At 38.3% G+C, this 11,534-nt stretch overlaps 2 protein-coding genes across 2 annotated transcripts in view; one reads left to right on the plus strand and one right to left on the minus strand.

Moving 5' to 3' along the window:
* The window catches only part of LOC144651724 (uncharacterized), a 165,431-nt gene that overhangs the window by 151,682 nt on the left and 2,215 nt on the right, over window positions 1-11,534 (plus strand). The gene's annotated exons all lie outside the window — the stretch shown is intronic.
* On the minus strand, window positions 6,413-8,615 carry LOC144649913 (uncharacterized). The gene has a single exon (XM_078509509.1). The coding sequence runs from the start codon at window positions 8,481-8,483 to the stop codon at window positions 7,026-7,028; it is 1,458 nt and encodes a 485-aa protein (XP_078365635.1). The 5' UTR covers window positions 8,484-8,615; the 3' UTR covers window positions 6,413-7,025.

Consider the following 11,534-nt stretch of genomic DNA (forward strand, 5'->3'; position numbering starts at 1 on the left):
TACTTATATACGCTTACAGTGTGGCAATTAACGACAGGTGAACTACAAGTTCAAGGCTAAATAAACAACTACATTGAGTTTATCAATGTCGATCTCTAGGAAGGAAATTGCTTAACACTTAAATCTTCCGTTCAAAATAAGTTTCAGGATATTGCTTAAGATAAAGGTAAATAATAGTGTTACTTGCGAAAGTGCTTACTTCGCGTTTTACAACAAAGAATAAATTACTGAACAAAATACAACAGGTACAGTTCTTAAGACTTGAAGAGAAATTCCTTTTATGTTATGATTTACGATTGTATTAATGATTCTGAGCTTAAGATTCTATTAAAATAGCGAACACTTACAAAATTATACTTGCGCTAAAATTCAACATGATAAACAACAAACCATATATTGGAATTATACATTTTCCGAAGGAATAACGCTTAGCTTGCACTTCTTAGCTATGAGCGGAACTAAGCTACAGAAAGATAAATAACGATCGGAAATTGCTATCTGAAAGAGTAAATATACTAAATATCACAATTAAAACTTGCATAAGGTCAAGGCTAAATCAACAGATGACATCGTAAGGTTAAATATATTTACAATTACCATTTTCCGAGTTTCGATATATTTTCTAATATTTGAATCACAAGGGGCGAGTTTATACCGTGACAAAATTAACCTATACTAGGTTGGAAACAGATTTAACCTGAAAACCAATATGACCTGCAACATATACATACATCTGAGTAGTAGTAGTCTTACTATCTGACAGTGTAAAACCCGGAACATCAACAATATACATATACATATAACAAATATTAAAATAACAAAAATAAAGGAAAAAAATAATACAGTCGAACCTCTCCATAAGGACACCTCTATAATACGGACACCTCTCTAAGATGTTCCAACAAAATGCTCACACATTTATTCGGCCCTTAGGAGAAAATTCATATAAACTTAACCTCTTTATTACGGACACTCCGGTAATGATAGTAATGTAATACAATTTCCTGTTTGTGGTTACAAAAAAAAACAACGCTTTATTTGCCTTAGACGTTTTCTGAGTGTGCTTAACATTACTTTTTTTACACGCACGCAGAATTCAGCATTGCGTTGAAGATCATCTCGTTTGAAAACAGTGATTCGTATATAGTACATGTAGCTGAGTTGTACAATGTAGTACTCTTCTGATAGACAGTGTGTCTCAATGCTGCATATTAATCAATTTGGATGAGTGTGGGCCTCATTTTAGTTGCTAAACACTTCAATGAAGTCATAAAAGTGACGTCATAGGGGTGACCTCTATAATACGGACTCCTCTCTGATACGGACACTTTCTTCTGTCGCTTCGGTGTCAGTCGCCCGAAGTTTGCCAAAGACTTCAAAAGATGATTAAAAAGAAGGCTTCCGAGTATTTTCGAAGTTCTTATCTGATAAAAGACGAGATCAGAAAACGTTATGAATAATGGTGTAATATCCTTTAGTCGACGGCGAAATGCAATTCACAAATGATTAGTATAAAATCAGTAATGTATTATATTAAAAACTAGGAGTTGCTGATAGCAAGTAAAGTGCTGCGAAGTAAGTTATAAGAATAACAAGAAGCTTGAGAAGCTTGAGAAGCTTAAAATTCGGCGCTTAATTATTAGCTATCTGTTTTGACTTGAAAGGCAGGGTACAGTACAGTAAAAATCACTGGAAAAACAGTCACTTAAACCTATTCAGGCCGGGGGGGGGGGGGGGGCTTTTGAGGCCCGCGCTGACTTTGGATGCTTATAACTTTTTCAAGATTCAACTAAACGCTGCCAAACTTTGCGCGTTTATCTAAAATTTATCTCGCAATAATTTGGCAGGATTAGTTATTGTGCCAGTAACTTGAAATCACCATGGCAACGTCATTTTGACAGGCTTGTTTTCCCAAATTTGAATTTTTCGTGTTTCTATTTAATAATGAAAATCTGGAATGTTTTCAAGATTGCATTATTACTTAATGACATAATGGTCTCAATTTATAAAAATATATTTCGCACAATACAAATAAACGATTGAACTAGACGTCTAGAGAATATAAATTTGTAACACTTAGCAAAGTGCAGCCTTTTCGCAATACTTAATAAAGGCGGGGTTTTTACTTGAAGACCAATTTTTCCAACGCTTTAGGTGGCTGACGCATTTCAGTATTTTCCAGCCCTTACACTTTAATGGAACAGTATACAACTCCTAATCAGGTAACTACTTTTGTCAAGAAAATGATCACAACTTATTGACCAGTGATTAGGTATTTGTTTCATACCATTACTGTAATAGCAACTGGTGAAGAATAGTAGTACTAACCCAAAGTATAAGGGCTGGAAAACACTGAAAACCATTTTAGCCGCGTTTCGAGGAATCCAAAAAAGCTTTACTTATCCCATATATATTTGTTTTGCAGTATTTTTTGGACGATTTTGGGGGATGTCTGGGAGGCGATAGTTTTTCTCAAAGGATTAGTAAAATTTAGACAAATAAGAAATATTGGAGATTTAATGTGATTTTAAAATTTGAATTTGAAGTTAAAAATTGGTGGACGGACACCAAACAGACGAAGTGCTCTTGCGAGGGGGTCAACTGTTTGGAGGTGTTTCCATTCTTTTCTTCAATCCCTTCTTTAAATCTCTTAAAGTTCCGTTCAAATTCAGGTAGAACCCCACCTTAAGTTTTGTTCTTGTGAGAAAACAACAGAAGTCAAAGATTGCGTGATATAACCAAGCATCATGATGGATTTTAATTCTCCCTCCCTTTCCATCTCCTTAGCCTTTCACCCCCACCTGTCCCTCCCTTTCTACTCTCATTCAATTTAATGTTTGTTTACATTTCCTAACCAATTCAGTATCGTACTAATCTGTGCCAAGCAATCAGATAATAACAGAAATTTGCCTTAATTTTGATCTCCCATACCAAGACCTTAGAGTCTAAACCGCTAATAAAACAAAACACCCTGGATAATAATTCTCTGAGGTTATACACCTTGCAGTATTAACGTACTAACGAACTTGATAAAAAACCCCATGTCGTACTAAGGATTTTTACTGATCAACATAGAAAATAAGTTCAAAATGGTTTGTTCCCAAAACGTTTTTTACTGTACAGAGGGTCTGTATATTGACCTGTAACTTGTATACCGTATTGAAAAATTCAGAACGAACCGACTTCTGCCCGCTACCATGATATCATGTTGAAAAATTAGCTCGTTCAAAACCGTAGCAAAATCGTTTATAGAGACAGACAAAATACAGCCGTTTACTGGCAGTCTTTGAAAATCCTGAATTTCGTCAAAATGAGCCAAAATAAAGTTTTAAAATTTCCTTTATCAATATGGTTCTTATCTTTTTATTCAATTCTATGAACTGCTTTTATGCAGTACTGTCCACAAAGATTTCAATTTCCTCAAAGTTTCGGGACAAATGGATACAAAATATTTCGTGCAGAATGTAATTTGATTAAGCGAATGTTTTCACGTCTATATATACTTCAAGCAGTGAATGAAAAACCGTTTTGTTTTCATCGATGAGAACCACTTTCAAATAGTTTTAAATACATAAAAAATAACAATCAGATCAGAATACAATAATTATTAATGTAAGGTCTCGCTATTATGTCTCGGCAGAGATACTTCTTTTTTGCAAGTTCAAATGTATGCAAATTTCGTGTGAAATGTAATTCGATTCCATTGTCTTGTTTACAAACTCTTTCTTAAGAAAGTTGTATTTTCGTGAATAAAACCCATTGGCCTGTTTTGTTTTCCTGATCATGTTTGTCTGTGATTTTTACAAAACATGTGGTCTTTTTTTTCGGAACTTTAAGTTGTACAAAAATTCCTATTTTGAACACAGATGTCACTTCCGGAATTTTTCATCTAAAATTCAATTGGTATTTAACTATAATTATTCGAAGTTTTCATTTTCAAGTCATCTTTTCATTCGATAGCTTTACTGATCTCGTAAAAAATTCCATTCAAGTTCACACCAATACTGTACATTGCAAATGTTTTGCTGACGTCTTGAGAAGTGTCTTACTAACGTCACTAGTCAAATCTAAAATATATCCAAACCAAGTTGTGCAAACAATCTACTCTTTGTGACAGGCGACTTTGACGCCCAACTGTGCGGAAATGAAAATCGACATACTTCTTGCTAAATATATCTGAGAGGATTTGCAAAAACCTCGTCGCCCAGGTTTTCGCTTGGACTCGGGCGAAGCCCGAGTCCAAGCCCAGCTGGTGCCCTTAACTTGAGGGGGGCTTCCGTCACCAGTGCTCTGGTGACCTGGCCCAGGGTCTTAGCTATCCGCTGGTGCCTGGCTGGCGGACTAGCTGTCAAAAGCAGGGGGGAGGGGGAGGGTTTGTCTTTGGACACTTGGGCCCATTTGTGTTAAATTTTCAGTATGTTTGTGTTAAATTTTGAATGCCCTGCGAGGGGCTGTTGAATATTTTGATTTACATTGCTTGAGGGTTCCCTACAGAGAAGGGACCTGGCTGCTGTGCCAGGTGTCACCTGGGCTGGTGACGTGCCAATCTCTAGCCAGGGGGGAGGCCCGGGGACTTGTAAACAGCTTGGAGTGTTTATTTTTTTAGTATGTTTGTGTTAAATTTTGAATGCCCTGTGAGGGGCTGTTGAATATTTTGATTGACATTGCTTGAGGGTTCCCTGCTGAGAAGGGACCTGGCTGCTGTGTCAGGTGTCACCTGGGCTGGTGACGTGCCAATCTCTAGCCAGGGGGGAGGCCCGGGGACTTGTAACAGCTTGGAGTAATTTGGCTTGTGGGCGACCCGGTTCTTGCAAATCCGCTCAGATATAAAAAATAGTTTTAAAGTGGAGTCCGCCTCAAAAAAATGTACCGCCAGATCACACTGCTATTTGTAGAAACCAGCAAAGCGTCTAGTTTCAAAGTTTCCCACAAAAACATTGCGTGACATGAATGACGTTACCCCTTTTATTTACAAAAATAGCTTCAACTTGTCAAAGCAACTACAGTTTCACAATGGTGATTATTAGTACTTTACCCCTTAAGCTTTTTTCTCTGTCCTCCCGCCGAAGCAAAAAAGAGAACCAGATTGCAGATTAGCCCAAAAGTCAACCCAGTGTTCCTACAACGATTTACTGTCAAAACTGAAATGAAACCGATTGGCCCAGGCTATCCCCGTCATTTTTAGCCGACAGGAGACTATCGTCTAGGACGACCAAAGGGTAAACTATAAATTGGCCACGCCCGATTAATAATAATAATAGCAGGAACGAACGGAAGGTCATAGCAATGTTTCAGATATTCACATTTTCAGATGTAAAGGAAATGATTTTTCTCAGTGAGTTAAATGCTGGTAATTCGCTTAGTTTATATAATAATTAGTGAAATTGACGAAAGGAAGCAATGTAACATAACATAGCACGTGCAATTCGATTGCAAAGCCATCAGAAACACCAATTTATGACGTCAAAAAGCTTAAAGCTCGTTCCATTCCAGCGCGCGGTCATTATGGAAACGTTTAGGTGGGGTCTTCGCAAATAATCTTCGTAGTGTTTTTGCTGTACATCTCTCCCGCTTAAGGCTCAGAAAGTAAAATGTTTCCTTAAATTAAATTGATAATGAATAATTATGAAAGCGAATTATAAGAAGGCCTCGTAAATTCGTTATTTATCAGAGATGGCGCATAAGGGATGAAATTTCTTGCGAAGCATTTACAAAGTACTGAACAGAAGCGCAAGCGGCAACGCTTTAAAATTTAACTTCTTACTCTTTAGCGAAAAGGGCATCGCATACGACAAACACAGCTTCCACATTTTACATGCCCCTGATCATACGTATTGCATGTACTCAAAATCATCGCCAGTGAAAACGTCGAAAATCGAGTGTGTCGCACTGATATATAAAGCGCCAAGTCCCCACGCGGACAGTCACAAATAGTGTGCTGCTACGCTAAGGCTTCGCAACAACAAGGCAACATTTTAAGAATTCTTTACAATCGCACCTTGATGTCTATTTTTTATACTTTTGGACATCCTTGCATTTCTTTTAACCCATTATGAAATTCATAATTTGTAATTTACACGTAAAAATGACGATAAGATGTTTTTAAATCAGGGTATTAAATGACCTAATCTCGAAGCATTAAACAGAAATCTTCAGCAAGAAACTCATTATCAGTCATACTAGAAATTGAATAAATGGCTTAATTCGAATAATTTGACACTCCCCAGGCCTCCTCTGTCTAAGCAAACTGAGTCGTCCTCCCTTTTACTCAACTCAACAAATGACTCCCCCCTCCCCTGATAACATTCCCCTGAGAGGTGTTAGCATCTGCAGCTATACCCCATTCGCTATGAAGTTATGAGTCAGAGATATCATGGTGTAAGAGACCGTGTGAAAAGGACATGAGCTTTTTTACGACTGTAGTTATATGCAAGAGTGAAAATTAAAATATACTAATTTAATCTAAAATGTGATAAATTTAATCTGACCTGACAGGGTATTGAGATAGAATGCTAATCATAGAGTCAGCAAATGTACAACGAAAACACCATATCAGATCATGATATAAACCCGTTAACAAGTCGTTAAATTCATTTTTCAGTGTTGATAAGTTTCTTTGCAATGTCTTGTCGTGTACGTATTATACGTTTTGATTAATTTGGTTTATACAGTGCAATATTTGATTTAATTTAAAAAAAAAATACTGAACAATGTTATTGTCTTCGGTAATTTCTTGACATTCTCTGTCTTTGCTATTCTTTGAACGCACGATTTTGGAGTCAGTAAAATATTAAAAATGTCTTTGTTTACTGCTATAAATTTCGCTGAAATCTCAGCCTCGTCAGGCATGTTACGTGAACCAATCAGTATTGTCGTTTAAATTTTTTTACAAGTGCTGAATCAGTACCACTTTTTTACGGAACAAATAACGTTAATTAACCGAGTCCATACCCGTAATGGACCGAGTCTTTTTTACGTGTCTTTTTTCAACAAATGGATTGTGGTAAAATACCACATCGTTTAAGTCACTGCTCACAGACATCTTTTAAAATTTGCAAGGACAAGTCAATAAATTCTTCTGCATGTGGTTTAGTGGTAACGTGTGGAAAATATTCCACAGCCCAGTAAAGCTTGCCATCTACAGTGAGGATATTGTTTCCGAATACGGTACCCATTTTTTCTCCTCGTAGACCAAAAAACATACCGGCGAATCTGTATGGACTGTCATCGCCCTGACTTGTTTGGAGGGCTCCACAGTTAGTGATAGTAATTATCTGGGTTCTACGACCTTCGTTGTATTCATAGCAGGACATTCTGCAGTATGCTGGAATATCGACACAATGGTACATCTTTGGAAGGTCCAGGTGCTTCCCAGAATCCAGCTGCGTGTGGACCTCGCGAGTACACGCGCGCGCAAAGTCCCAAAAGCCTTGCTTATCATCGGGGTAAAGCAAGGGGACTGGAACAGATAACCCACTCACACAGACAAAGGCTCCAAACTCGTCGCTGTTTACTTTAGGCTGACAATATTTTCGTAAGTTGACAGTGTAAGCTGACTCCACGATCACTGGAGTTTCCAAATCGTGTTTCTTTTGTTGAAGAATTCGCACGATCGCGAGATGCGTGGAGGCGGTAATGGCTCCGTGTACTGTGCACTTGTTCGCCCTGCAGTTCTTTATCAACAGCTTGGTTTCTTCTTCAGAGAGGGCGCGACTCAAAAGACACGTTTTCTTTGTTACCGATGGATTTGAGTTGGCAACTGGAGGATAAACTGACAAATACAAATTCTCGGGTTTGGCAAAGAAGGTTTTAACTCGCTGGAGCGTGTAAAAGCTTGAAAATAACAACCTCTCTCCGATATTTGGTTTCGTTAGATCTGACATCAGTGATTCCACAGGAGGCCTGAAAGGCAAGCTTTTGACTTCAAATTCTTCACCACCGTGGAGAGAAGTTAAATATTCCATCAGCTTTTTTTGAAGCTCGAAGATGGAAATCGCGTCACAGATAGAGTGTAAAAACGTGAAAATCAACACGTTTCTGAATTTTTCTTCGTGGAATTTCTCTCTTAGTAACCTTACGCGCCACAAAGGACCCGTTGCAGTGTTAAATAAAGCACAGTTTATTTCCTCCTCAAAGCCTTCTTCCCATTTATCAGCTGTTATCCCGTCTAATACTTGAAAGTCGACCGTATCAGGGCTGTCCATTTCTTCAAAGCATGCTTCACTGCCGCTCTCGTTGATTCGCATTCGTAATAAAGGAAACCGCTTGGGAAGAAGACTGAGCGCTTTTCTGAGATGCTCTTGATTTAGTTCTTCGTTAGAATCCAACAGCAATACAGAAGTAACAGTCCCCCAGTTATTCACTCTTTCTCTTTCAAGCAGCACTCGTTCTAGCAAGCCCAGACGTCTTGATTGTTTGCAGTCTGCCGTGAATTTCTCCGAGGAGTCAAAATTCGGCTCATTCCGTTCGACTCGATTTGCCATTTGTACTTGATAGCTTTAGTTACTTTTTGTTGTTTCACAAGATCTTCTTCAGTTCTGTAGTTTGTTTGAACAACGGCCTTTCCTCAAGAGACTTACCCTTGAATTTTATGTAGTATTTATTCATCAAGTTGTTTGGATGATGCGTGTTGCAAGTACATTGCGTGACTCACTCCTGAAACTGACAATTTGCATTCAATTCACTTCTGAAGTGATTATGTTGTCATGGTAACTGCTAAGACACGTAATCCTACATTCAAGTCACGCAACTTCAGCTGAAGTAATTCTTGCTGACTATTGACGTAAAACAATTCAGACAAAGGTGATAAAATATGGAATGACTTTCAAAAATATCTAAAGGAAATAAAATTAACACGTTCCAAAAGTTTAAAAAACGTAAAAATCACGTTTTCCTGCAACGGACAAATTACATACACTGTAATAACACAAATAAAGGAAGGTCTCTTACAGTTGATCCGTGTGGCTGTCATTTTGCTTAATATAATAGTTCTTTCAAGTCTGGAATCTAGTTGACTGGGTTTTTTTGGCCAACATTTGTGTAACTTTGGCTGTCTGTCACTCTAAAATTATAAATTCAAAATACTTCAGTCAACGATTTTTTTTTACTTAATATGAAAAGGCAAGCAGAATACAACTGACGTATAAAAAAAGCCATGTTGCGCACGATATCGCACTTTAGTCTGTTAAGTACAAATATCCTGCGATATTGTACATTTGGTTATTTTAAGTTACCTTGTTGCCACGGAAACCATTACAGCACGCTTCCAATAGGAAAGCGCGTGAGGTCTAAAAATAGAATGCGAATAAATATAAACCCCACGAGGCTCAGAAAACAGCAGCGTGTTCTGAGAGAAATAGAAGAAATCCCGGCGAAGTTTTCGTTTTATGAAAGTGTTTAAGGAACACTGGCTGTTTTAGAAAGTGTTTTAGGAAAATCGTCCGCCATTTCGGTTTGTTTGTCTGAGTCTTGTCTGAGTCGTGACGTCACTCGCGGGGTTCGCTATTCTTCGCCTTTTTCACAAAAAAAGGTTTTTTTCACTAAGTCAGCTTTCCTAACTGGAAAACGATCGGAAACAAAAAGAAACAAAAACCGCAAGACGGTCTTTTCGTACAATACATTCTGTAGCAAACGTGTTTTGGTCTATTGCTTTCGTCTCACCCAAGAGATATTCCGCTCCCAGTTTCTGCAGTCCATACGATTTCCAATAAAAGCTCCCATAACAAAGTTGTATGAAGCCAGTACCTATATGTCTTAGTCTATGTGTTAAAAGTCCCCCGTTACAAAGTTGAATTGTGCTAGTATAGGTGTTAACGATCCGGTCTAAGAACTGCCAATAGAAAATTGACCAGTGCAATCGATCTTCGTTGGTAACAGATGAATAATACCCTAACCGTCGTAGTCTGCGTGAGTCTACAATATTTTACGGAATTAGATAAAATAGGCATTACTGTATCGTGCATAAAAAGTAACAAAAGCACAAATAAAGCCCTGACATCTTCGCTGACTCATAACCACCCTTCCACTCTTCCGCGCGTACGTCACGCACGTCCCACGCATTGTCGTGCGTTTGCGTGGGTGGGCGAGGCTCTTTCCGCTGAAACGCGGGACAACGTCAGCTCTTCATTTCTTTTAGAGTGCACTGTGCTATTCAACATGATTGAGATTTTTTCAAACAGATAAGTAGAAAATAAACGTTTACAAAACTAAAGGAATGTTATTTGATAAACAATCGTAGATAAAGAAAGGCATAGGTCATGCTATTCTTTGCGATTGTTGTCTACCTTCTTTAATAAATTGTAAATTCGAAGTCAAACAATAAATTCACTCAATAATAAAATGACAGCTAATAAACGGAACAACGAAGTTTTGTTTTATATTATCCCTTCTTGGCTTTGGGTAAAATTTCCCTTATCTAAATCGTTTCTCGGGTTTTTTACAATCTGTACACTTTTTGACTTTGACATCTAAGCAATTTCATGTGGGTTCTTCTAACGTTTATAAACCATTCTTTATGAAAAGGAGGCTTCTTTCCATTTCAACACCACTAAATTTGTCTACGATGGAATGATGGATTTGACCACAAAATGCAATCGGGTGACTTAGCCATTTTTACCTCTGAGCGACATCACGCTATTTTTTGGCTATTCAATTACAAGACAATAATACAGTGAAACAATAAAACCGCGGGATGATGAAATATCAGCTATTAATCAAAGACCTACTCGTGAATGCGTTAGATATATTTGAATCGTTCCTGAACAGTATAGTATCGATGGAAATATTACTTCATTTAGAGGGTGAACATATAACAGGTTAAAGAAAAAATTGCAAGGCCGATTGAACGGTGGACATTCCTGCAGTGACTCTCATTGTTTATTGCTGCACCGATGCTCGGTACGCCGCGTCGGAGTGGACCCGGACGACCCCCCGTGCACTCTCTTTTCCACGGAGACTCTCAGAGTTTCTACCACTATCCCGCCGGCCCCTCCCGTCACACACAAAGTCACTGTCACGCAAGTCGCGAAGGCACCACGGGGGAGAACACCGAGACGGAGCGAACACGGAGGGAACAGAGCGCCCGTGAGCACCGCAAATGTAACAAGGATGGAGGAAGGAGGACGGATGGCCAACTTCCCCACAACCGTCATTATGCATTCACGAGTAAAAATGAAGAACGTCTTTTAATTGTATCATTTTTTTGGGAAAAATTTTATTTCAACTGAGTCATTTCTGTTGGTTTTTACCATCGGGACAATTCTTTTCAATGGCATCCCAAGTTTTGTTTTGGGTTCTGGACAATTTTAAACCATTTAGAGGAGGCTTTCTCCTAAAACAGCACCACAAAGTTTTTGGTCGATGGAATGCTCGAGAGAAACCCAGAAAATTCCATTGCATGACTTTCTTACATCACGCTATTTTTAGGCTGTTCACTTATGCAATCTGATCCAATATCGCGTGACGTTTTTAGCCCTTTAAATTGCTTGTCACGTCTGCTATTATCTGTCAAGTAACATCATCACTTTTTCGATGTT

This window comes from Oculina patagonica, chromosome 4, assembly GCF_052425735.1.
Source record: "Oculina patagonica isolate OP01 chromosome 4, crgOcupat, whole genome shotgun sequence".
NCBI classification, from domain to species: Eukaryota; Metazoa; Cnidaria; class Anthozoa; order Scleractinia; family Oculinidae; genus Oculina; species Oculina patagonica.